The 25,370-nt window shown below is 40.0% G+C and overlaps 1 protein-coding gene across 1 annotated transcript in view; it reads right to left on the bottom strand.

Moving 5' to 3' along the window:
• Positions 1-25,370, bottom strand: part of LOC122792709 (cubilin-like) — a 3,134,001-nt gene that overhangs the window by 2,412,936 nt on the left and 695,695 nt on the right. The window contains exon 19 of the mRNA XM_044060295.1: positions 18,806-18,984. Within this exon, the coding sequence (XP_043916230.1) occupies positions 18,806-18,984 (179 nt within the window). The remainder of the gene's footprint in view (positions 1-18,805; positions 18,985-25,370) is intronic.

Raw genomic sequence — 25,370 nt, 5'->3', positions numbered from 1 at the left:
TTTTCTCAAAGGGGATGACAATGCACTTCTTGGCATTGAGCTTGAGGCTATGACTTTGACACCAAGCATCTGTCTCTGTGAGGCCCTTTTGTAGAATGTCTACATCATTAGTTGATTCTATTATGGCTCCCAGTTTGCAGTCATCTGCGAAATTTGTTAGCCAAAGACCTTCTTTGTTGGCCTGCACTTCAGAGAAGTAGATGCCGAACAGGAGAGGACCCAGGACCGAACCCTGTGGTACTCCACTTGTCACTGGTCTGAAGTTGGACTTGGAGTCGGCTACTTTATCTGTGTGGGTTCTGTCAGTGAGTCAGTTGGCCACCTATCTTGTGACATAGGGAATTATGCCCAGTTTAGTGATTTTATCTATAATTCCAGAGTAGGGGATGGTATCAAAAGCCTTGCTGAGGTCAAGATAGGCTGTGTGCGCTACCTTGCCCTCGTCTACAGCTCTAGTGACTGCTTCAAAGAAGTCAATCAGGTTTAGTAGACATGATCTACTTTTTATAATCCCAAACTGAGTGGTGTCCAGGGTTTGGAGGTTACCTATGTCTTTGTTTATAAGCTACACAATGATATGTTCCATGGCCTTGCAGACCAGGCTCATCAGGCTAATGGGGCAGTAGTTTACAGGGCCCATGGTGGCACCCCCTTTATGGAGTGGGATAACTGTCGCTGTGTGCCATTCAGTAGGCACCTAGCCTGAGGTGAGGCTATGACTGAACATGGTACTTAGGTGGTGTGCCAGTTTGTTCTGTAGTTCATGCAGTACACTGCCTGGGATGTTGTCTGGTCCCATGGATGCTGTGTTCTTGGCTTTGGAGACTGTGGTCTTTACTTGTTCATTTGTGATTACAGGGGCTTTGCATTCTTCCACTATTAATATGGGCCCTTTGGAGGGTGAGGGGGGGTGTAAAGTTAGCACTGAACCTATCTGCCAGGATGTTGGCAGTATTGGTTGGTTCTGCATATTTAGTGCTATTGTGCTGTAACTCAGAGCAGATCTGAGTGCTGCCATTGAGATTCTTGACATAGCTGTAGAATGCTTTGTAGTTGTCTTTGGAATCAGTGGCAATTTTATTTTCATAACTGGCTTTGGAGGATTTTATGAGGGATCTCAGCTACTTGCTGACGCTGACCAGGGAGTTCCTCCAATCTTGGGATTTAACTCTTTTTTGCAACAGCTTCTTTATTCTGTTGTAGGAAGGTCCTTCTCTTGAATGAAGGCTAGCCAGCTGTATAAAACTAGAAGCCTATAAGGAAGGGGACACTTCTACAAGGAAGTTATGAAGGTCTGGCATTCTAAACACTGACTTTATACTGCTCATTTTGACCTATTCAGTGGTTAGGGCATATGGAAGGTGCCCTGAAGCTATTGAAGCTGACCAGTTCTCATATTCTTCTCAGAATATAACCCATATAGCTACACCCTGTTCCTATCATCAGTCATTATAACAGGAAAGCATTTCTCCACTGTATCTGATCAAAATAAAGCAAGTTCATCACTTGGCTCTTTTTCCTCTGCATTGTCTGTAAAGCAACAATCTCCACATCATTTTCCTGATTATGGAAGAGTAGGGGATGTTCAATAGTGTCCTGGTGAAATGTTAATACCACCTCAGGTTTTCTCTGAAAATATGCTAGTAGTCTAATGGAACTAACATGGTCAACAAAGTGTAAATAAATAAATAAATGTAACATTTTAATTGTTTAGCTTCCTAATCAGGATAGTGTTGCTTTCTTAATTAAGTGAAGTCTATCTTCTCAGAATGGGTTATCTCCCAAGATCAGTTCCTCCCAAAAATTGATGGCCTATAATCTTTTCCGATAACTTTGCCTTCTTATTCAAGTATGAAACAGGTCTTGCTTTAGTAAAGGGATAGTCAATAGAATGTGGGACATGGTGGAATCTCACAAAATGATAATTGCATATTGGGTTTTGGGGGTTGACATAATGTTTAGGTTGTTTACCTCACAGACACAATGTACAAAGTCTGAGTCTAACTTTGGGAAGTATGCCTAGGCTTAAAAGCCCCTGCCGCCGAGGTCTTTAGCCTAGTAATCATCTACGAACCTATTCTCTCTAAAGATTTTTATTATATGTAATATACCAATTTTAATGTACTTTACTACTAAAGTGGTATATTCTGTAAGTCATTTGTTCTAGATATGACACACATATTAGTATAATTATACATTTTAGCTCATAAACTTTCAAATAAGCGTGCCAGTACCTTTAACTTCATTCCTCCTAAAAAATGGTACTGCGATCTTTCCTTTCTTAATCCAGTAAAGTTAGCATCTTTGCATGGTGGAGTAAGTGTAAATCACCAGTTATTACAATTATTTCATTATCTACAGTCATATTGCTTTGATTAGTAGCCCAATTTATTGACATAGATGCAGCTTCACTGTTTTAATTTACAGATGTTTCCATTTTTTCATATTCTTTCATATCCCTTTGCTCAGGTACTATCTGTACCATATAATCATCATCTAAATAAAGTTCAGTTCTCTAAGTAGCACTTACCCATAACAGTAGATGTTTGAAGTCCCCACTACTGAAGTAGCCTTTAGTCTGTACGTGTCATGTCCTGCCCAGGACACAACCGGCCAGCTTCCAAAAGCTATGGCTCCCTCCCAAACCTTCCCTCTGACTGTTAAATGGACAGCTCTGTGAAGGGAAATCAGTAGTCACAGTGAAGATTTATTTTTCTTGCCAAAAAGTAAAGGAGTGTAGTCATTTTGGAACTCAAAAAGATATATACCATGACAAATAACATATCCCAACAACAATCTATAAGTGGTGGGGGGGGGGGGGCATGAGTAGGTGTGACTACTTCAGTGATTAATTTGAATATCTACTGCTATGGGTAAGTGCAGCCTACAAAACTTTACTATGTTCATCATCATTCCCATTGCTGCAGTAGCATTTAGATAATATAGGTTGATTACCAAAGGCTATCTAACTTAGGAAGAGGAAGGATATTGAGCATGGAACCCCTGGAGAATAGTCCAAACAAAGCCTGTCCCAGATCTCAAAAAGGAATCCATTGTGGAATGTGCTGTAAAAGTATGCACAGATGTCAATGGAGATGACCCTAGAACATTTTTTGAGTGTATCCCTCTAATATGCCACTGAAGAAGTAATGGCTCTAGTAGAATAAGCCTTTGTACTGCCTGGAACTGGTTTACCATGGTGGAAATATCCAAATGCAATAGTTGAAGACAACCATCTGGAAATAGTCTGTTTTGACATGGGTTGTCCTTTTTTATACCATCATAAGAAACAAATTGATATGGCTTTTCTAAAGGAGTTAGTTCTGATAAGATAGTACCTGAGTTGCCTATGCATGTCCAGAGTATGTAGAATCATTTCTCCCTGGTTTTAAGGGTCTGGCTAGAACACTGGCAAAGTGTTGACCTGATTCATGGTAAACTCAGAAAGAACTCTGGCCATAAATGAGGAATTTATTCTTAGTGTGAACCTATCTCAATGGAAGACCAGATAGGGTTCACCCATCATGGGAGCTTGCAACTCAGATACTCATCTTGGAGATATCAGAGCAATAAGAAGAACCATTTTCCATGTAATGAACTTTAGCTCTGCTTGATAAGAAGGTTCATATGGGGACATGGTTAACATTTTCCAGCACAAAGTTAGGATCCCAAGAAGTAGCAAACTGTTTATAAGGGGGTCTCAAGCTTGAAGTTCACTTCAGAAACTTTCACTAAAAACTGAGAAAGTAGAGGATCCATGGGCAAACATAATAAAGCAGCCACAAAATGTACCTTGATAAGGAATAAGACAGGCCAGCGGATATTAACTCATTCAGATATCAATACACCAGTGGTACATAATCCCTGATGGGACACATTATTAGTTAGGCAGCAACTAGAAAATCTTATCCACTTGCCAACATAAGATTGCCTAATAACAGGTTTTCTTGCCTCCTTTAGTACCTGCTGCACATCCACATGAAGGGGGTGCCTGAAAGGAATCAAAATTGATTCAACCAAGCAGTCATTTGACAGTGGAAGATTGTTGAGACTGGGGTGTATGAAACTTCCCCTGTCTTGTGTGAGTAGGTCTAGACTGTGAGGAAGGTTGTGGTAACTGTCCTTGGCAAATATAGTCTCCACCACTGCAATTCCTGTTTGCCAAGCCCAAATTTGGAATCTGAAACTCCAGAGCATGCAAATGTTGGGTCCATGTGCTTTTAGAAACCACTGAATTTTTTTCACGTGTAACCTGTCATGAGAAAATATAAAAATCATAGAAGCCATGAACCACAGGATTCTGAGATACTCTCTGGTTGAAGTCTTGAGATTGACCGGAATAACTCTGGAAAGTTTCCAGATAAAATCCACCTTCTCCTGTGTCAAAAAGCCTTTTGCTCAGTGGTATCTATAAGATGGCCCAGAAAGACAATCTTGTCTGACAGGGTCAAAGACAATTTCTGTACATTTATGCTGAATCCTAGATTGGTCAGAAGAGAAGAAACCCATTCTAATGACTCTTGACATCTGGGAAAATGAAATGAGCTATGATTGGAGCAAGAAACTTTGCAAGTACTCTTGGAGTTGTAGATAAGCCAAAGGGTAGTGCAGAGAACTGATAATGTGACCTACACACAGAAAATCTGAGAAATGTCCACGTGTGGTTATGGCAACGTAATGATATGCATCTTCTATATCTAATGTTTCCAAAAACACGTCCTCAGGGAATGAGAGGCAACAGATTCGGAAATGTCAAAATCTTGAATTTTTATAGTTTCACGTGGAGATTTAGAAAGCAAAGATCTAGAACTGGTCTCCAAGAAGACTCTTTGTTGGGTACCAGCAACATGCTGGATTAGAAGTCTTTGCCCCTTTGACTTTACTGCACTGGTCCTATGACTCATAAGGAGAGGTCATGCAGAAGAACCTGAGGAAAAAACTCTGCCTCAGAGGATGGGGAAGAACTCCCTTAAAAGGAGGAATTTGTATCGAGTGCCAAATGTATCCCTCCTAAACCATTTTTAGCAAACCTTGACTGGCCTAGAAATTGTAGTTTATTGGCTGTTTGGGCACTTTTTCCATCCCTTTCAACTTTCTGGTTTAAAAGCCTGCGTTTGCATGGGTTTGCACTTGTTTAAGATCCACACAGTGCCACCGAGCTGAGATAAACTATTACCGGTACCAGAAAGTCTGCTCTTCAGTTTTTCCCTTAGATCTTGCTAGTTCTTTCTCTCTTGCACTTCAAATAGCCTAATCGTTTTGCACTTCAACAGGTTTTTGTTGCAATTATTGTAGCACATCTAAGTGCCATCAGCACAAGTTGTTCTTTGAGGAAATAGCTCCAGTACTTAGTAGTTATGACACCCCTCCTGCATGATTAAAGGGCAGTTCCCTGTGATTTCTCCTATTAACCTGGTGCACTTGGGCATTCTGAGGCAGTGTAGTAACTACCTCATGTATACAGACAACCCTCTCCTCTTACTTCCCAACACTGAGACTTGTGAGAGATGCACTTATATCACCAAATTGGAAGCAATGCACTCTCCAGCCAAGACTGGACTAACTGGTCAAGAGGAGAAGGTCAACACCTGCATCACACCACATTGAACACATAGCCCTCCAGAACACCCAATATCACAGCTCTCACATAAAAACACAAACCACACACTCATCTTCACAGAGGCTCTCAACAGAAACTTACCCAAACAGCAGAGACCTCCAAGACAGAAATGCACTTGACCACCACAACACAGCACAAACCACAGGGCACATAGCTCACGTCCACAGTATGCCCCTCAACCTAAGCCCCTAAGGCTAAACACCTTCCCAATGCACTAATCATAGGTGACTCAATAGTGAGGCACACAGATGTCCCACTCACTAGGGTGAATAAGTAGATGGTAACAGTCAGCTGTCTATCAGGTGCCAGAATCCGACACATAACACACCCACTCAGGTCACTCCACAACAAGTACAAGTATGACTCTGTCATTGTTCATGTGGGTGTGAATGACATGAGATGCACTACCCTGGACTACATGAAAAGAGACATGGTGGAGCTCTTGGATTATGTGGCCCAGGCAGGTATGACACTAGCCATGAACAGTATCCTACCATCACCCAGAATGATACCGTAGTACAAACAAAAAATGACTGACTTCAACAATTGGATACGTTTTTGATATCATTCTAAGGGAATCCAGTATCTGTCTACTTGGGATGACATGACTGACAGATCTCGATGCTTTGCCAGAGATGGCCTGCATCTGTCACCCCTGGGTTTCCGGGTGCTGGCTAAGGCTCTTGCCACCCCTACAGTGCCTTTTTTAGGTGATGTTCCAAAGACCAAATTATTACCGTAACAGCTATAAATAAATGCAATCTGAGGGTCATGCTGCTCAATGCTAGAAGTCTAAATCTCTGCACTCGCTCAAAGCAGTCCTCAAAATCGAGAACATCGACATTTGTGCTGTAATGGAGACCTGGTTTAAAGTGGCATAAAGCACCCCTGTGCTACCAGGCTATAACTCATTCCACACCTTTCGGCCCAGAAACATGGACTGAAGCTCCAAAGGTGGTGGTGTCTCCATATTCATAAAGGATATGCACACCTCCAGACCAGTAGCCCAGCATAATGCATCTGAGATACTTTAGGTACAACTAACATTGGGTAAGAAGGCGATCCAGGTCATAGCCTGCTATAGGTCCCCAACCATGTCCCTAGACTCTCACTCCACATTCCTAAGCACCCTGGAATCTACCAAGGTCCAACCCAACATTCTCTTACTAGGAGACTTCAACTACCCCTCCAACAACCTGGAAAACTAGTCAAGCACCAATACACTGGCCCAACGCTTCCTGGAATTCATCAATTCCAATCCACTGGACCAGCTCATTCTGATCCCCACTAGAAGAAGCAACATCCTTGACCCGGTTATTACTAACATGGGTGGCCGTTGCTCAACATCATTAGTCAGTCCCTTCCTGGTCACATCCAGCCATAAACTAATCACCATGGAAAGCCACATCTCACCCACATCCCCCTGCAAAGGTAACCACCTTGAAAAACTTCTCCAAAGCTGACTTTGGACTCCTAAAAACAGAGGTGGCTAACTTCACAGCACCCATGCCAATGGAAAATAGCTGCATGACTGCTGAATCATACAACAAAGCACTGTACGAACATGTACATAAATGCATGGAACTAGCCATAGCCAACAGAACCCAGACACTCTCTTCCAAAAAAAGAAATCCAATCTGGTGGTCCCCTGCCATTAATAAACTCTACAACAGAAGGAAGAAACTGTTGCAGAAAAAGATGAAGTCCAAAACTGGGAAAAACTCCTTATTAGCCTCAACAAAACGTTGAGATCCCTCATCAAATCCTCTAAAGCCAGCTATGAAGGCAGAATTGCAGCAGACACTAAAAACAATCACAAAACCTTCTATAGCTATATCAAGAACCTCCACTGAAAATATCCAGATTTGCTCTGAGTTACTGCACAATGGTTCTTCCTATACTGAGCCAACAGATATTGCCAACATACTGGCCAACAGATTCAGTGCCAACTTTACCCCCCACCACCCCCAAAGGACCAATCACAGTACCGGAAGAATGTCAGGCACCCAGCATTACTGCAGCACAGGTTAAAGCTCCATTGTCCAAGGCCAAGAATACAGCTTCCATGTGACCCAATAATATCCCTGGCTGTGTTCCACATGAACTACAAAGTGAACTGGCACCACATCTGTGTGCCCTGTTCAGTTACAGCCTCATCTCAGGCTTTGTCGCTACAGAATGGCGCACTGCTACAGTCATCCCTCTCCATAAAGGCGGAGTGACTATAGACCCTGGGAATTATCGCCCCATTAGCCTGATGAGTCTGATATGTAAAGCTATGGAGCACATCATCATGGACCTGATTAACAAAGATAGAGGAAATCTCCAAACTCTAGATCCCATACAATTTGGCTTTGTGAAAGGGAGATCATGCCTGCCTAACCTGGTTGACTTCTTTGAGTCAGTTACCAGGGCTGTGGATGAAGGTAAGGCAGTGCATACAACCAACCTTGATCTGGCCAAGGCTCTGATACCATTCCTCACTCTGGAATTTTGATAAACTCACCAAACTAGGCATCAACCCCTATACCACTAGGTGGGTTGTAAATTGGTTCACAGACAGAACACACAGTGTGAAAGTAGCGGACTCCAAGTCAGACTGCAGACCAGTCACGAGTGGAGTCCCACAGAGATCGGTCCTGAGTTGTCTCCTATCCGGCATCTACTTCTCAGAAGTCTGGGCCAACACAAAGGGACTCTGGCTGACCAAGTTCGCAGACGACTGCAAGCTGGGAGCAATTACTAACTCCACAAGTGATGCAGACATCCTACAGAAAGGCCTCACTGAGACCAATGACTGGTGTCAAGACCATGACCTTAAGCTTAATGCTAAAAAAATGCGTCATCATCCTCCTTTGGTAAAAACTCAGTTCCCACTAATTACCACATCGATGGGAGCCCACTGAATATTGAAGGCATTATAAGAGATTTGGGGACGCAGGTTGACAGCAATCTCTCCTTCAACCACCACATTGCCACTGTGGTCAGAAAGTCCTTCTATGTGGCACAGTTCATTACCAAGGGTTTTGCATCCAGGAAGAAAGAGGTCATCATCTCTCTCTACTATTCCGTCATTAGACCAATTATCGAGTATAGTGCCCCATTTGGCATGTACCTCACTAGACATCTACAACAGCTTTGGCAGCCACAGAAGTACCTCATGAAGAGGATCCTAGGCATTAAATACATGTCCAGCATGGACAGACTCAGAAGACTCCAGCTATTCTCTGTCTCATATTGTCCACTAACAGGTGATCTCTGCTTGACTTACAAAGCCATGTCTGACCCAGCTCTGTTAGAAATGCTACATCTAATGAAATCCCAATCCCTGTGCACCACGTACTCCAGAGACCTCAACCTCATTACCACAATCAACAGAACATGCTGGAGGGACAGGTTCCTCACCCAGAGACTGCCCATGCTCTGGAATAGACTTCCCATACATGTCCAGCAGAGAACCTTGTTGTCCCTCTTCAAGAAAAATATTGATGAGTGGATAGGTAATAGAAAGTTCATCCCTGGGATCACTCCAGTGGCTCTACTTGATAGAGGCACTGGGAACTAACGTTGGGAGGCATGATGCCAGGGCACTTTTATGGACTAGGCTTGTAAAGACTCCATGGCCATTAGCCTAGTACACACCTATGAATCTATGAAACTCCCCTAAAAGCAGGCATTTCTATCCAGTGCCAAATGCATCCCTCCTAAACCACTTTTAGCAAACCAAGAGTATGAAACAATCTGTTGTCAAAGTGGAATACACAGATCCTTATTTCTTGTTATTCCCCTTCTGTCTTTTCCTTGTGGTTCCCTGTTTGGCTTGAGAAGGCATGGATTGTTTGTTCTGTTTTTAGCAGGAAACAGGATTTGGGTTATTTGTAAAGGGGGCCTAAATATTTTTTTAAACATCCTGTATTCATTTCCCTCTCTTTAAATTGTTTGAGGATCTAAGTGGCAAATGGGCAAAACAAATACTTCCTTATCTAAAGCTGGATTTAAAATTTCAGACCTCATCAGAAAATGTCTGATTACATACCCAGGCATATCTCCTCAACACTGTGGCAACAGCAATGGCTCTAGATACAGTAAATCTTACACACTCTTTAAAGCATGTTGATACCTGAGAAATGGCAAAAACAATGGAATTCGGAAAGGCACTACCTTCAGGAGGAAGTATAGTAGACAATTTTCTTAAATTGTCTATACAAGCAATAATAAACCTCTACAAAGGAGTCTGATACTTAAGAATTGTATATGGCAAAGTGGAAAAAGAAAATATTCTCTTACCAAATATGTCAAATGTCTTTATTTCTTTATCTACAGGAGAAGGATTGAAAGAAACCAATAGTCTATTCCCATTTGGCTAAGATGTAGTTATGGCTGCAGGGTCAGATCTGAGATGGGAAAACAAATCTATTTTAGTTTGGGAATCTTTGTATAGTCTATCAGCCTTTTCTGAGACGTATAGGCTGAGAGACAGGATTACATGCAATATTAAACACATCCTCCCAGCCTGGCAAAATGGGAGGGACAGATGTACAATAAGATATATCCATTTGTAACATATTATAATATGACTTCAGTTATGGGAGAATATGCACTTGTTCCCATAAAACACCTCATTCACCCTGGCTATTGTCTGAGAAATGGAAAATTCCTCCAAGGGGTGTTGTGAAGATCAAGTTTCCTCTGGGCTTGGAAATCTGCAGGAGAAGAATCACCGTCTCTGTCTGTTTCAGAATACTCTGACATCGTATTCTCTGGAATATCTCTGCTGACATTATTCTCAGGTAAGGATTTCTGAGCACCAGGATTAACAGCCTGTAACAATTACCTGATTAAGGTAAGAAAATCATCTTTTCTAACAGACACAATGTCTTCAGATAAACAATGCTTAACCTTTTTTTTACTAAGTTTAGCTGAAGTCGGAGGCAAAGAAGGCACGTCTACCATGTCTAGAGGTGTTTTTCCCCAGCTACCCTGAGCAACATCTCCTGGAGTGTTTCCCTGACACAGGTAAGATGGTTCTCCCATGCCCAGCTAAAGAGGATAGTCTGCGGAAGGACAAATGGTCACTACAGATTCGCCCACCATAAGCTGAGGTGTTGACTAAGTCCATAGTGTCCAGAGGGGCTCCTTGGTAATTTATTTTTTCTTTCTAGGTATAGAAGGAGATGGAATAACTCAAGCATGGCAAGTATTCATGCTGCAACTAAGGATGTCTTGAAGGTGGTACACTTTGCTGGAACAAGTCAATTGGAAGGTAAGTTGTCAGAAAGTGTTCACAAGCAGCACACTTATACTCACATACACAGTCCCCTATCAAAATAATGGATAAGCAGCATGCTAAAATCCTGCCAGAAACCCCTTTGCTAAAAAAATAAATCTGGCAAAAAAATGTCAGGTTCGCTGTCACAAAGTAAAGGATAAGCAGTGACATGAAACGTAATAATCCCTGCACAAATAAAACACTAAAATCACTAAAATCTTAGTTAAAAAAATATGAAGTTTATATAAGCAGTAATTTTCTCACAAAACAGCACCCTAAATCGCTTAGAGCTAAAAAAATAGTGACCCTTGACAGGAAACTTCCAATATTTCAAAATAATATGGAGGTTCTTAAAGGGGAAATACTGTTAAAAAGCACTTTTTAAAAAAAACTAAATTATTACAAGAGCAATATATGTGTGTAGAAGGGCTTCCTACTGGGGACTTATCTGCCAGAAACAAAGATGGAGTCTGGCTGCTACTGCTATGAAACCCCCGAGCTGTTTCTTCTTAAAGTGACAAGAAAGTACTGAAGAAATGTTTATTCTGACTGCTATTTTCTTCCACAGGGTTGTCCAACCAGCAGCCAAAGTGAATGTGTGAGGATGGAGACAGAACTTCAGGAAGCTGGCTGGTTGTTGTGTCCCATATCGCCTAAAGGCTACTGTACAGTGGGAATGAAATAATCCCTTTTTATCTCTGTTTTTTTTTTTTTTTATATAAGTCAAATGCATGGGATCATCTCGTTTTGTTCTTTTTCTTTTCACCGCTTCCTTATCTTGTTTTTTTAGTTTTCTTAACTGTCTCTGGACAAATATTATATCTTTCATATTCATGCTTTGAGTACTGTATTCTTGTAATTATTTTACCATTTCGTGAGATTTGTTACTTTCTACTTGAGCATTGTTTTATTATTATGCATACTTCTTAAGAATGAGTTTGATTCATCATTCAGTTTTATTTAAGTGAGTCAATCCTTTCTTAATAATGACTGATGGATACAAGTTCTGATGTACAGTATGATCTTCCTCAATGATACAGTGTTGGCAGTGTGATGATGGTAGGTACTGCCAATCATGCCAGGAGAAACAGGGCAGTGGATTTATAACATATGCCAGCACAGCTAGCTGGAATTTTGCAAATAATTATATGTCATTTGTATATCAAACTGACTTGTGCAGATGCTTGTGCTGAAAATGTATTTGTGAGGTTTGCTTGTGTTAAAATGTATCAACAGTGTGCCCTGCTGGAAGGAAAAGAAATGTGCATGCATTATTGGAATTGTTCAAATGTCTACATTGTAACAGCATATACTGGAAGTAAAGGGGTTAATCTTAATCGACCTGACTTTGCAAAATATTCTTGAAATTAAATTACTTTATGGGTTAAACCATACTATTCCACAGTTTTGAATGGAGCCACAAATGCAATGTCTGTGCTAGAGAATAGGTTGTAGCTCCTGTAGGAAGGGTGAAATGGTTTTATGGTTTTATGACATCCAGCAGCTGCACCACATCTGAGCAAAGCTCTATATGTGAGTATTGCAGCAGATAGGTGCTATGGCAACTTATAGAGATGGGGGATAGTGCGAGAAACACAGTCAGATGACCAGATGTGTGTGATGTCATTCTGTAATGCAGAAATAATATTTAGATATTAGCAGGAGATTGCTCTCAACATTCTGTATTCTGTCCTGGATCAAGGCCCACTCACCCACATTATCTTGCCTTGCTCAATTCAGTAAGTAGCAACACTAATTCTTTTAGTCAATCAGGAATAGATAGTGAGATTGGCTAAATACTGTTTTTCTATAACTGTGCGAAACTTTCCATTGGTGTTATTTTTAATATTTCCTGTGTCTGAAACTCTGGTGTCTACTGTAAATAGATATTTAGTATTTTCATCTTCTTTTACTATTTATTATTAAATATATTTAAACTTTTCATTGTGGTTGGTCCATTTTAGAAAATATTTAACTTTTGAGAGTATTTGCACATATTTATTTGGTGATAACCCAGGCCATTCCTAAAAGCCTGGCTGTTTGGTTACCATTACCATTTGTATTAATATTAAGTTCACTCTGTATAATTAAATACCCTTTTAAGAGCCTTATAATAACTGACTGGTGGCAGTGAATCTACCTTATAGTCTGGGCAAAGTTGGTAGAGCAAGTAATCTGTGCCAGCCTTTCCCAGGTGTGTGTGTGTGTGAGTGTGTGTGTGTGTGTGTGTGTGTGTGTGTGTGTGTGTGTGTGTGTGTGTGTGTGTGTGTGTGTGTGTGTGCGTGTGTGTGTGTGTGTGTGTGTGTGTGTGTGTGTGTGTGTGTGTGTGTGTGTGTGTGTGTGTGTGTGTGTGTGTATGTGTGTGTGTGAAAATTAAATCTCAAAGAGTGTGTGTGTGTGTGTCAGCTTTTTGGGTAGGGATACAAAGGAGAGTGGTGGAGGACTTGGTTCGGGCACTCAGCTGAGGACTTAACTCTGAAGCTGTGCCAGTACTGGGGACCTGGGGACAGACAGAGAGAGAGAGAGAGAGAGAGAGAGACCTAGACCCCGGGCTGAGTATTTTCCCTGTGTGCTCTTAAGGGAAATTGTGCTTGATGCAGAAAGGTCTGCATATGGAAAGACTGAGTGTATCAATTTGTATTCCAAGTGAATGTCCCTCTCCAGTGTCAGTGGTGATGATTCAGCCTTGATTACTGGCCCAGCATGGGGATGTCACAAGTGGCTCAACAGGTAGGTCTACCTTAATTAAACAAAAGCGCAATCCGTCAAATATGAATCCGTCGACACATAAACAGCATAACGCGATAATGTCGAACATGCAAAACCACAAAATTTAAACATCGAAACCGCAATAGTCAGTCAACCTCACCGCCCATAACATACTACCTACGCAAACACAACAACAAAAAACACATATATACACTAACCAAAACCCTACTACTAACCCTAAATTAAAGCACCAAAACCCCACTTGTAACCCTACACTAAACCCCACATACACAACTATCTATGCACTACCCTTAACCCCTCCCTAACCTTAAGGTCCGTAACTACCGCACACTCACCCTACAGAACTATACCCATACACAGTAAATATTCCACACACATACACTTAACAAAACGCTACACTAAACCTTACATACATTACCTATCTATACACTTACCTTAACCTGCACCCTAATCCTAAGGTCCGTACTATCGTACACTTACCTTACGGAGCTATACCGCAGATGGGCCAACTATGACAATTCGACATTTCTGATTTAGCTATTTAGTGCGTTCGACGTTTCTGCGTTTTGCTGTTTACGTGTCGACGGATTTGTATTAGATTGATTGCGCTTTCATTTAATTAAAGTAGACCCCAACAGGTAACATACTTTCCTTTGGTGCAGCAGGCTGTGTGTTTTATTCCCACTCCCAGTGACTGGATTAATTTTCCAATTATTAGCACTGCATAGCAGCATTATAGGGGTGTTGCACTCTTGAGTGTGCCATCCATCATACAAGATGTTAAACCATAGTCCCATCTGACACCATCTCCCACCAAATCCTACTAAATAAACTATCATCTCAAGGCCTTAACTCATCAGCCCTGTCCTGGTTTCATAGTTATCTTTCTAACTGTTAGCAGACCACCAAGTGGGAGCACACCCTGTCCCAGCTACTGCCCATCACTGTTGGCATCCCCCAAGGCTCTATACTTGAGCCCCTACTCTTTACAATTTTTACCAATGACCTCAGTACTGCAACCCAACTAGCCCCCATAGTCCAGTATGCTGACAACTCTACACTAATCTGCTCAGCCCCCACACCTCAAGAACTACAAACTACCATGCAAACATCCTTACAGGACAATGAAAACTACCTCGCTAAACATCAACTCATACTAAACCCTAACAAAACCAAGTTAATTATTTTCAGTTGTAACAAACCTAAAACATGTATGGCCCCACTTTCAGTGCTCTCCACAAATGGAACCAAAAAAGAACCCACTAACCAAACCAAACTTCTAGGTGTCACAATTGATGATTACCTAAAGTTCGATACCCACATCTCCCTCGCCATCAAAAAAGTCCACTGTAAACTAGGCACCCTTTATAGAATCAAACTTTACTTATCAGAAAGTGCCAGACTAGCCACTGCCCACACTCAACTACTCTCCACCCTTCACTATGACTCCCAGGTATGCACAAACATTTGTAAATCAGATCTTAGTAATCTTGAATCATGCTACAACAAAATTGCCAAATTCACTACTAGCCACCCCTACAGAACCCACCACTGCTCAGTACTTACATAACTTAAATGGTTAGAACTCCCAAACCTTCTATCACTAAACCAACTGTCCATAGCCCGCAAAATTATACACAAACCAAACAAGTGCCCATCACTAGCCAGTCTAATCCAAACCAACAACATTCATAGACTCTTAAGATCCTCAAATAAACTATTGCTAAAGGTTAGCCAACCCCGCAAAACACAAGGCACCGCCCTCTACTCCTATAAAATTGCCAAACTCTGGAACACCCTCCCTCAACCAATAGCTAAAACCCTAGCATTCAGGACTTTAAACATCTCCTCAAGGAATACCTAACTAAACACTGGCTCTGCTCCTGCCACAACCCTGGCTAGGCCACCCACCTCCCCTATCATTACCCTTCCTGCACCCCTTTTATCCCTCTTTCTTCACACCTTCATCACCCTTTCTTTTTCACCCTAATCCAGCTCTTTCTCACATTTACAACTATTATCTGCCTTAACTAACTAGATTCAACCCTCTATCTCAGTTAGCATTGGAAACTCAATCTTCCGCAAACACTGTACTCACTACCACACATACTGTAGATACTCTTCTCAAACTGTTCCATTTAAGTTGTATTTGTGAATTATAGCTGTCTATTTATTACTGTACTGATTTTTCTCTCTGTGTTCAATGTTAATAACATATATATGTACATCAATATTGTTCAAGAATGTTAACATGTAGTAGCTACGTGTATGTATGTATGGAGCTTTTCTCACTGGGCCTCCTCTGAAAATGGGCTTCGTGCCCAGTCAGACATTACCCGGTAAACAAATGCAATAAATAAATACATACATAAATAAATAAATAAATAAATACATACATACATAAAATCTTGTCACAAAGACTAGGGGAAAACCCATGATGTTCTGGCCAAATTTCACCTTGCAGTATAAACACTACCTCAGGTCTCTACTGAAATGAGCCTTGTAGCTTACTGTGACCAGCCTGGTACACAAAAGGTAAATATAATAAATCCTTGGATCTTTGATTGAATTACTTAGATTGCTTCACTAGGGAATGTATAGTTATGCAGGTTTCACTTACCAGTAGATGTAAGAATTTGTCACTGCTGTAGTAGCCTTTTGACTACATGGATTTTATCCAGTCTAGGATATGACAAGTGGCCAGCTTCACAAAGCTCTGCCTCCTTCCCACACCTTCACTCTGACTTCTGATTGATCATGGGAAATAAGCAGTTAGAGGGAAGAAATCTTCATGACTTTCTTGCCCATAAAGAGAGAAAGGGCTTACTTACCCAGAACCTCTAAATATATAACAGAAATTAAAAATAAATATTTATATATATATATATATATATATATATATATATATATATATATATATATATCCCAGCAACTACCTATATATAAAAGAAGGGGGATGGTGAGCAGGTACTGCTACATCAGCAGTGAGGGATTTGATCAACTTATGTTATGGCAAATGTAACATGCACAACTGTAACATGTTCATCATTCTCACTGCTGCTGTAGCCTTGTGGATATATGCGTTATTACCAAAGCCTATCTAACTCAGGAGTTGGAAGGATGAGGATCTGGAGAATGGGTATCAAAGCCAGTCCTGGACCTGGAAAACAAATCCAGTTTGTAATGTTTTGTTGTCTGCCACTGTCAGATATGCTATCATAAATGCTAAGGCTCTAGTAGAGTGGGCCTTGATATTGCTTTGAACTGATTTACCATGGTGGGTATAACAAAAGGATGGGCCTTGATATTGCTTAGAGCTGATTTACCAAAGAAAGACTGATGGATGAAGCAAGATTGAGCTAGGTTTCCAAAAACTCCTGTCGCAATGTTTGTGAACCATCACCTTTAAATGAGTGCAAAAATGATAAATTAGTATGCTCAGTATATGAAGCAGAGCTGTGGAATTAATGCAGACATGATAAACTCATCTGCCTAGTGTTTTAAACAGACTGATGGACTGAATGCAAAACAGATGACCTCATGTTCAAAGGCAGACGCAAAGAAGGAGGTGCTCCCCAGGACTGAAGTATAGGACCCTAAGGCTGAGGAAGGAAAGGAGCTGCTTCCTGAGACAGAGATAATGGTGGCAGAGAAAATGGTGCTTCCAGGGACAGAGCTGTTCACACCAAGGCGGAACAGAACAGGGTAATCAAGAGACAAATGTATTCCCTATGATGGAGACAGAGAAGGATATGGCTACTCGAGACAAATTTGCTACATTTGCTGCGTTAGATGGAGGCACACAAGGAGAGGGATGTAAGACAGAGGTGCTCACTGATACAGATACCTTAAATGAGGTGTTTCTTAAGATGGAAGTAATGATGTAGGAAGGTGTTCCCAAAAAAAAAAGTGTTTCTGCTTGAGATGGATATACAGTGAAGGAAGCAGAGGAAGAGTAAAACAGTTCCAGGGAGGAGAGATGATGTTTTCTAAATCAGAGATACAGAATAAAAGAGTTTGTTGAGAGGAGGAGGTAAGAGCTTCCAGAGACTCATGCAGCTAAAAAGAAGGTGCTGCTCCCAGATAAGAATTTACAAGTTGTAAATTAATTAATTCATTGTGTTAAACTGAGGGAATCTGTCATGAATGTAAAAACACAAAACCAAAATGTGTGTTGAAGATTTGAATGAAAACAGAGCTACTGAATTCCAATCACAAATGCAAGACTTCAATTCAGTTAGAGTCTGACATTGTAAAATTCTGGAGAAATGTTGAGGATAGTCATTAAGAGGGATTATCTTTAAGAAGACTTACTGATTTAAAAATGAAGTGCTTTGTTGTAATCAGTTTTATCAGTGATCAAAAGGAAGTGTAATCCTCATTTTGTATAGAAACAGTTTTCACCTATGAAATGGAACCTTGGCTGAAATCAGACACTTGGGCACAGATGCTATAATACTTGAAAATGCTCCAAAGAAGCAAGGAAAAATTCTGCAGTTCTCTGAAATTTGTGTTTTACAAAGATCTACCAAACAGCTTTGCAAGACCATCAAGGTCATAGCTGTCAGGAACAGGAAGAGAATTCACATTTAATAAAGTGAGAGCTATAATGTGAAGAAACAGATGTTGCATTTTGGTGGAGAATAAAGTTCCATACGCATTATTGTGCAATATCCTTTGATGAAGGGACCTGGAAAAAATGAAAAGGGTGTCATAGAATTTATTGTGGAATGAGGTCCATTTGCCGCTCTAACATGCTCACAAAATATTTAGAGGACATTTGCTTCTCTCTGTCCCACAACATCCTCTTTTTTTTTTTTTTTAACACATCAGACATTCTTTTTTAACCTTAATTTATACTCATTTTCTTGCAAGAGTGTGTACATCATGACCGGTACAGACATCCACAGTCATACCTGACATAACTGCAACAATACAATTCTAATCTTTTATATGACCAGTACAGCACATAAGCTGCAGCTATCCATACCAGATCATAGGAACCATTTCCCGTATAACACCTGTTGTCAATATTCAGTGAGAGAAAAAAACATAAGAATTAGCTTGTAAGTGATGTAGAACACATTCAGTCATTTCTCTTACCCTGTTGGTAGACTACATATAGTCATGGTGATGCTGTTTTTTTTTTCATATAATAAAGTTCAACTGGAGAAATATTAACTTACCTCTACAAAATCAAATGCACATGTGCCACTGTTCTCAATATCAAATGCAAGGAAGTTCAGTGTGACTACTTTTCCTTCAGGCTGCGTGATGACCCACTGACATTCTTTACCATGAGGATATGCATTGGGATAATATGGAGAACGGATTTCTCCTTCACCAGAGTATACCCCACCGCACGCTATAAATGAAAAAGGTGTAATATAATTTGAAATGCTATTGTCAGAGATAGTTTGAAGAATTCACTCTGGAAAAAATTCATAACTGTTATAGCATTTTACTATATGGCCATAAAGGAAGCCAAGTGAACGAGCTGACATTTTGGAGTAACTTAGATCGGTGTGGCACATGGGTAAGAGTGCTCACAACATATTCAGAAAGCCCAAAATAACATTGTTATGAATTGTTTCTTTAAGGAGCAATTCTTGGAGGTAACAGCTAAAGAATCCAAAAGAAAGAATTTACAGGCTTACTTTTACTTAATGCATAAGGTCCAGAAATTAATGCATGAGCAAACCAGAATGTATTTTTTTACTAAGCATACTCTTATGTCCATAACCCAAGGATGCCTGTGCATAATTATGAAAGCAACTCATAGGTGAGAGTGTGATCCTATCTGACTGCATAAAATGGCATGGTCATCATGTCACTGCTATGGTGAGTGGGGCACTAAAGCAGCAGCTGCATCAGTAGCTCAAAATATACATTTAGGTAACACTACCCATATAATAAGATTTGTTTTGGAAAATTTTGATAACCATACATAAACCAACAAAACATATCCAGATCAATGACAAGGAAAAATAATCTACCACATGGCAAGGTTTAAGAATTCATCTGCTATACTTAAAATCAAGTTACATTTTGTGCAAGCTCTTATGTTTATTTATTTGTATTTATTTTTTGACAGGAACGCAAACTGAGACACTAGGGTCTATTTTAATCACTATCTTGCTGCAAATAATGAAAATGAGATAACATATTAGAGAATACATTAAGTCATGCAATATAAGAAGCATACAATGTATTAAAATATTAGAATATCAGTAAATGGACAGCACCTCCTGGCTTTCGTTTGATGCATTCAGTTAAAAGAAATGGATAGGGTTATAAAACTATCACAACAGACTCTTTCAGTAAGAACAAAAGTATTACACATTTCAAACATTTCATTGTTACTTCAAGAATTATTTGTGTAGTTTAAAGACAAAGTCATGTATGATTCTGAAAATGCACTATGTAAAAACATCTGACAACAAAAGTTTTGATGTCAGGGAGCTGCCATCTTTGACCAGTGATGCCCATGGAAAAGTTTATTTCTCATATTAGTGCTATACAGTTGTGAACAGTATATATGAATAATACCAGCTGACTTGGCCCGAGCACTAGGGACAGTCCCTAGTGACACTCAAGGGCACTTGACTCCACAGCTCCACCAGTGCATTAGGAAAGGTACTGCATACATTTTAACTGCCTACAGTACCAGTTTTGGCATGCATTGTATGTTGGACATGAGACTGCATCCACAGCACAGTAAAACTTCACCATGCAGGAATTTCTCTCATCTAACATAATAAGGGCTATATGATGTAAGGATGTGATAATAAAGTACACTCCCAAAACAATGGAGATTATGCATTTCAGTTGTCCCAGGCATTGAAATGTAAAAGCCACCACTAAACAATTGCACAGTCTTCAGACACCCTCCACCCATTGCCTTTACTTGTTCAACAGTACAAATCTACCTGTCTGTGGGAACTTGTACTGCAGGCATTTAGGCTTTTCACCTTGTACTGCCTACAGTAGAATGCCCACATACAAATAAGGCAGTCACTATGCCTCAGTGACCCACTGACTTGAAGGGGCTACTCCACTGTTTACAGTTTTTATATGTTATTGTTGAGTGGTAGCAAGCCTGATTCTCACTGTGGAATTGGGTATAACAATCCTCCAATCCTTATCAGCCTGCTCAGGATTGCCATACCCCTATTTTTGGAAATATGTGCAGCATCTACGATTGAAGTAACATACTACCTTATGCATTTATGCTTTCAGAATACAGTCCAAGGAGCTACAAGTAAAACAATATATGACAATTTATATGTAAAGTGGTAGAATGACAGTTTCTTGACAAAACATGTGAGATGCATTTATCAAAACTGTTTTTTTTTCCCTAAAATTCCTCTTCTGTTAGGAGCACAAGATAACTTGGGTATGACGGTAACCCATATGGAATATATAAGGTCCAGGGTATGAATCAAGGCTTGCTTCCAAAATGTTTGCAACCACGAATCACACAACCTCCACCATCTTCCCCTTGCTACATAGAACTTGCATTTCCATGTGCCCCCCCCCCCACTCCTCCCTAGGAATGACCTTGATCCCGTAGGAAGGATGCAGTCAGTTCAATACATTGCAATGCAAAGATACTGAATGGCAAGGACTCCTGTTATGCTAATAACAGGTAATGATATTCTACAACAAGTTATACTAATGTATCTCATTACCTATGTCTTATGTATCACAATCTTACCTGTGGACTTGGTGAGCCCACAAAGTCCAGCAAAATTTATCTTGCTTCACGGCCCCACCTGTACAGCAGAACTCATACTGCAGGCAGGGAGCCTGTATGTAATATGTGAATGGCAGTCAGCTGTCCCCAATGAAGTACAGAGATGGCTCTCACAGCACCCAGCTGCATATGTACATGATTCTTGGCCTCCTGCCCTATGGCTTCCAGATGGAGCAGTACAGCTCCACCTGTATGTGGAACTTGGTACTGCAGACAGTTTTGCTTTGCCAAAATGGCCAAATGGTTTCATAAGATTGTACATTAGCAACCCATCCAATGTGCAATACTGAAGTATTTCATCAGAGCACCTCTAATTCTCCTTATGGAATCAGGTGTAGGACTCTGGCACTCCACATTAGCAAATGCTGAAGGGGGCTGGCATGGCCTTAGGCTTTGAATCTTGAGTGGAATAATTGCTTTCTACAGCGTGTTACCCCCACATACATGTCATTTTAGAATCTGGCCTATGATTTTTAATTATTCTACACAGGGACTCAGCAAGAATATGCCATGAGTGATACTGCATCAAATAACAGGCAAAAGCACAACCCCAGAACAATATAGATAAATCTATCTCCTGGAACATATTCTGTTTATCTATCTTGATTTTTTTGAAGTTCATTTATTTATTTCCAGTTTGGTTACCGGGGAAGTCCACTGGGTCCAGAAGACCCGTTTTCAGTGGAAGCCCGTGGAGAAAAGCTCCAGGATAAAGAAATGCAAAAAAGAAAGAATATACAAAAACAAGCAAATACAAATAAAGTAGTAATATACAAGAAACATTGTATAGTAATAGGTTACAATTATGTACATTCAGTGTCATGCATATTCAGCAGGAATCAAATTGTATAGGTTACAACTTATGTACATTCAGTGTTGGGCATATTCAGTGGGAATCAATGTGAATTGTTATTAATGAATTTTACAGTAAGTTTTCATTTGAGCAAGCCACTTGTGTTGTGCTTGGGGAAACACCTTAACATACATGCTTATTAGTAATAATGATAACATGTTATTTTCGCTCATGTAAAATAAAAAGCTAGTTACAATATTTACAAAGTTGAACTAGTGAGCTGTTTTAGCTCTAAGAGATCAGAACTTAGATTGACTCTTGGGTGAAGTAGCTATGGGTAATAGAGAGCTAAGGAACCTGGGAGGAAAATCCTCATTAGTTTTATTTAATAAGGCAATAGCACAATATACTTATGGAATAAGTAACAGGATGTGCAATTTTTTTTCTTGCAAGAAAAAAGTAAACAGACAGTATATATATTATTATTAGATAGCTAGAAGCTAAACAACTCTGCACTAATTGTAATGTTTCACCACCCCTTATTCTAATGTTAGCAGAGTTATTCTGTCTGAATTATGATAAAAATAATTTTTCACAGTTTGCCATTTTAAAGAAAAAGTACATGGTGTATAGATATGATGGTGTATAAATATAAAAATGCAGCTCTTTCTGTAGATACCTAAATATTAATATATATGGATGTATGTATGTATATATGTTAGCAAAATGTGATTCCTTTTGTAGATACCTCAATAATGACAGTCTTTGTGGTTGAAGTTCCTGGCTATCAACTTTATTTTGAATGTATTCATATTAGTTTGTCAAAAAATAGAAAAAGATATATCATGTTATTTTCTGCTCAACTATTTGTGCACATGAAGCAACCCTCACTGCTTAGATGCTTGCATGCTAAATACATTTTATACTTGAGGGTATGAGTCCAAAGAAAGTCTTATACTATACTATACTCAGAAGGTGTGATTCTAAAGAAAGTCTTACACTGCACTATACTAATAGGGTAAGATTCCAAAGAAAGTCCTATACTATACTATACTCACAGGGTATGATTCTGACAAAAGTCTTATACTACACTATACTCACAGGATATGATTCTGAAGAAAGTCTTATGCTACACTACACTCACAGGGTATGAGTCCAAAGAAAGTCTTATGCTGCACTATACTCACGGAGAAACATTCCGAAGAAAGTCTTATGCTACACTATACTCACAGGGTATGATTCCAAAGTAAGTCTTATGCTACACTATATTCACAGGGTATGATTCCAAAGTAAGTCTTATGCTACACTATATTTACAGGGTATGATTCCAAAGAAAGTCTTATGCTATACTATACTCACAGGATATGATTCCAAAGAAAGTCTTATGCTACACTATACTCACAGGGTATGATTCCACCAAAAGTCTAATGCTACACTATATTCACAGGGTATGTTTCCAAAGAAAGTCTCATACTACTCTTTACTCACTGGAAATGATTCCAAAGAAAGTCCTGTGCTACATTATACTCACAGGGTATGATTCCGAAGAAAATCTTATACTGCACTATACTCACAGGATATGATTCTGAAAGTCTTATGGTACACTATACTCACAGGGTCTGATTCCACAGAAAGTCTTATGCAAAACTATATTCCCAGGGTATGATTCCAAAGACAGTCTTATGCTAGACTATACTCACAGGATATGATTCCAAAGGAATTCTTATGCTACACTATACTCACAGGGTATGATTCTGAAGAAAGTCTTATGCTACACTATACTCACTGGGTATGATTCAAAGAAAGTCCTATAGTACACTATACTCACAGGGTATGATTCCAAAGAAAGTCTTATACTACACTACTCCAAGTTTTGGAATAACTAACAGGTGATATAACAGTGTTCCTGTGTGATATGCATGAGAATTGCAACTGATGTACATTTTTCTCGAATATGCTTATGCAGTTCATATAATTTTGCTTACATTATTGATATACACACATACACACACAGACACACACACACACACACACACACACACACACACACACACACACACACACACACACACACACACACACACACACACACACACACACACACACACACACATGCACGCACACACATGCACACACACACACACACACACACACACACACACACACACACACACACACACACACACACACACACACACACACACACACACACACACACACACACACACACACACACACACACACACACACACACAATTTATAAACTCAAAATCACACACACCCATGTCTACTTATATATTTAGATGAGATGGATATATAAACAGAGAGAGAAAACATACATAATATGCTTGAATATCATAGTGATTCTCTTTTCCAGACAGCCACACATATACACAACTACTTGTGATAAGTGCTGATATGCAGCACATGGTTATCAACAGTTGTAGATGGGAAAAGCTTCCTATACTAAGAATGTGATATAGCTACAGACAGAAAGCATACATTAGTACCAACAAAAAGGCATCCATGACATGCAGTGCAATGGAAGTTTAGCTATCTACCAAGAACAATTTTTAAAGAAAGCTTCACAAATGTAGACAATATCACAATAAAAATATAGTGCCTTCCAAGCAGAAGTGTTCCAGATATGTTTGACATGCATTACGTTTACACAGTTTAGCAAGCACATATATTGCTGGAATCTAGCTTGCAGGATTCTCAGCAGCAACTACCTTGACCTTTTTCTACTTTCAGCTTTTTCCTGGTTAGGGGTCACCACAGTGGATCACTTGTCTGCTCATGATTGGCAGTGGAGTTTTACAATGCTGAGGTACCAGCCCGGTGCAACCCAACCTTCCACAGAAGGCACACGCATGTACACACTCACACCTAGGGCCAATCTGGAGTGTCCAACCCACCTACAGCATATCTCTTGCTGTGAGGTGGCAATGCTAACCGCTGCACCACCGTGGCTGCCCCCAGTAACTACCTTGATAGCATGTGAAATAAATGTAGCTGCTCAATGACCTGGCCACTCTGAAGTATTGCCTTTTGTCAGGATTGGAATATAAATTGCTGCTTTCCAATCTTATTGCTATTTTTGTGCTTTCCAAATTTGCAGGCAAATTGCAAGTGACACTCTAGCAACAATATTTTGCAGGATTTTAAAAATTCAGCAGGAACTCCATTACCTCCTGCAACC

This window comes from Protopterus annectens, chromosome 2.part0 (assembly GCF_019279795.1).
Source record: "Protopterus annectens isolate FY-2018-M chromosome 2.part0, PAN1.0, whole genome shotgun sequence".
In the NCBI taxonomy this organism is placed as follows: Eukaryota; Metazoa; Chordata; order Ceratodontiformes; family Protopteridae; genus Protopterus; species Protopterus annectens.
Note: the sequence above shows the minus strand (reverse complement) of the source record. Positions and strands in the feature narration are given on the sequence as shown.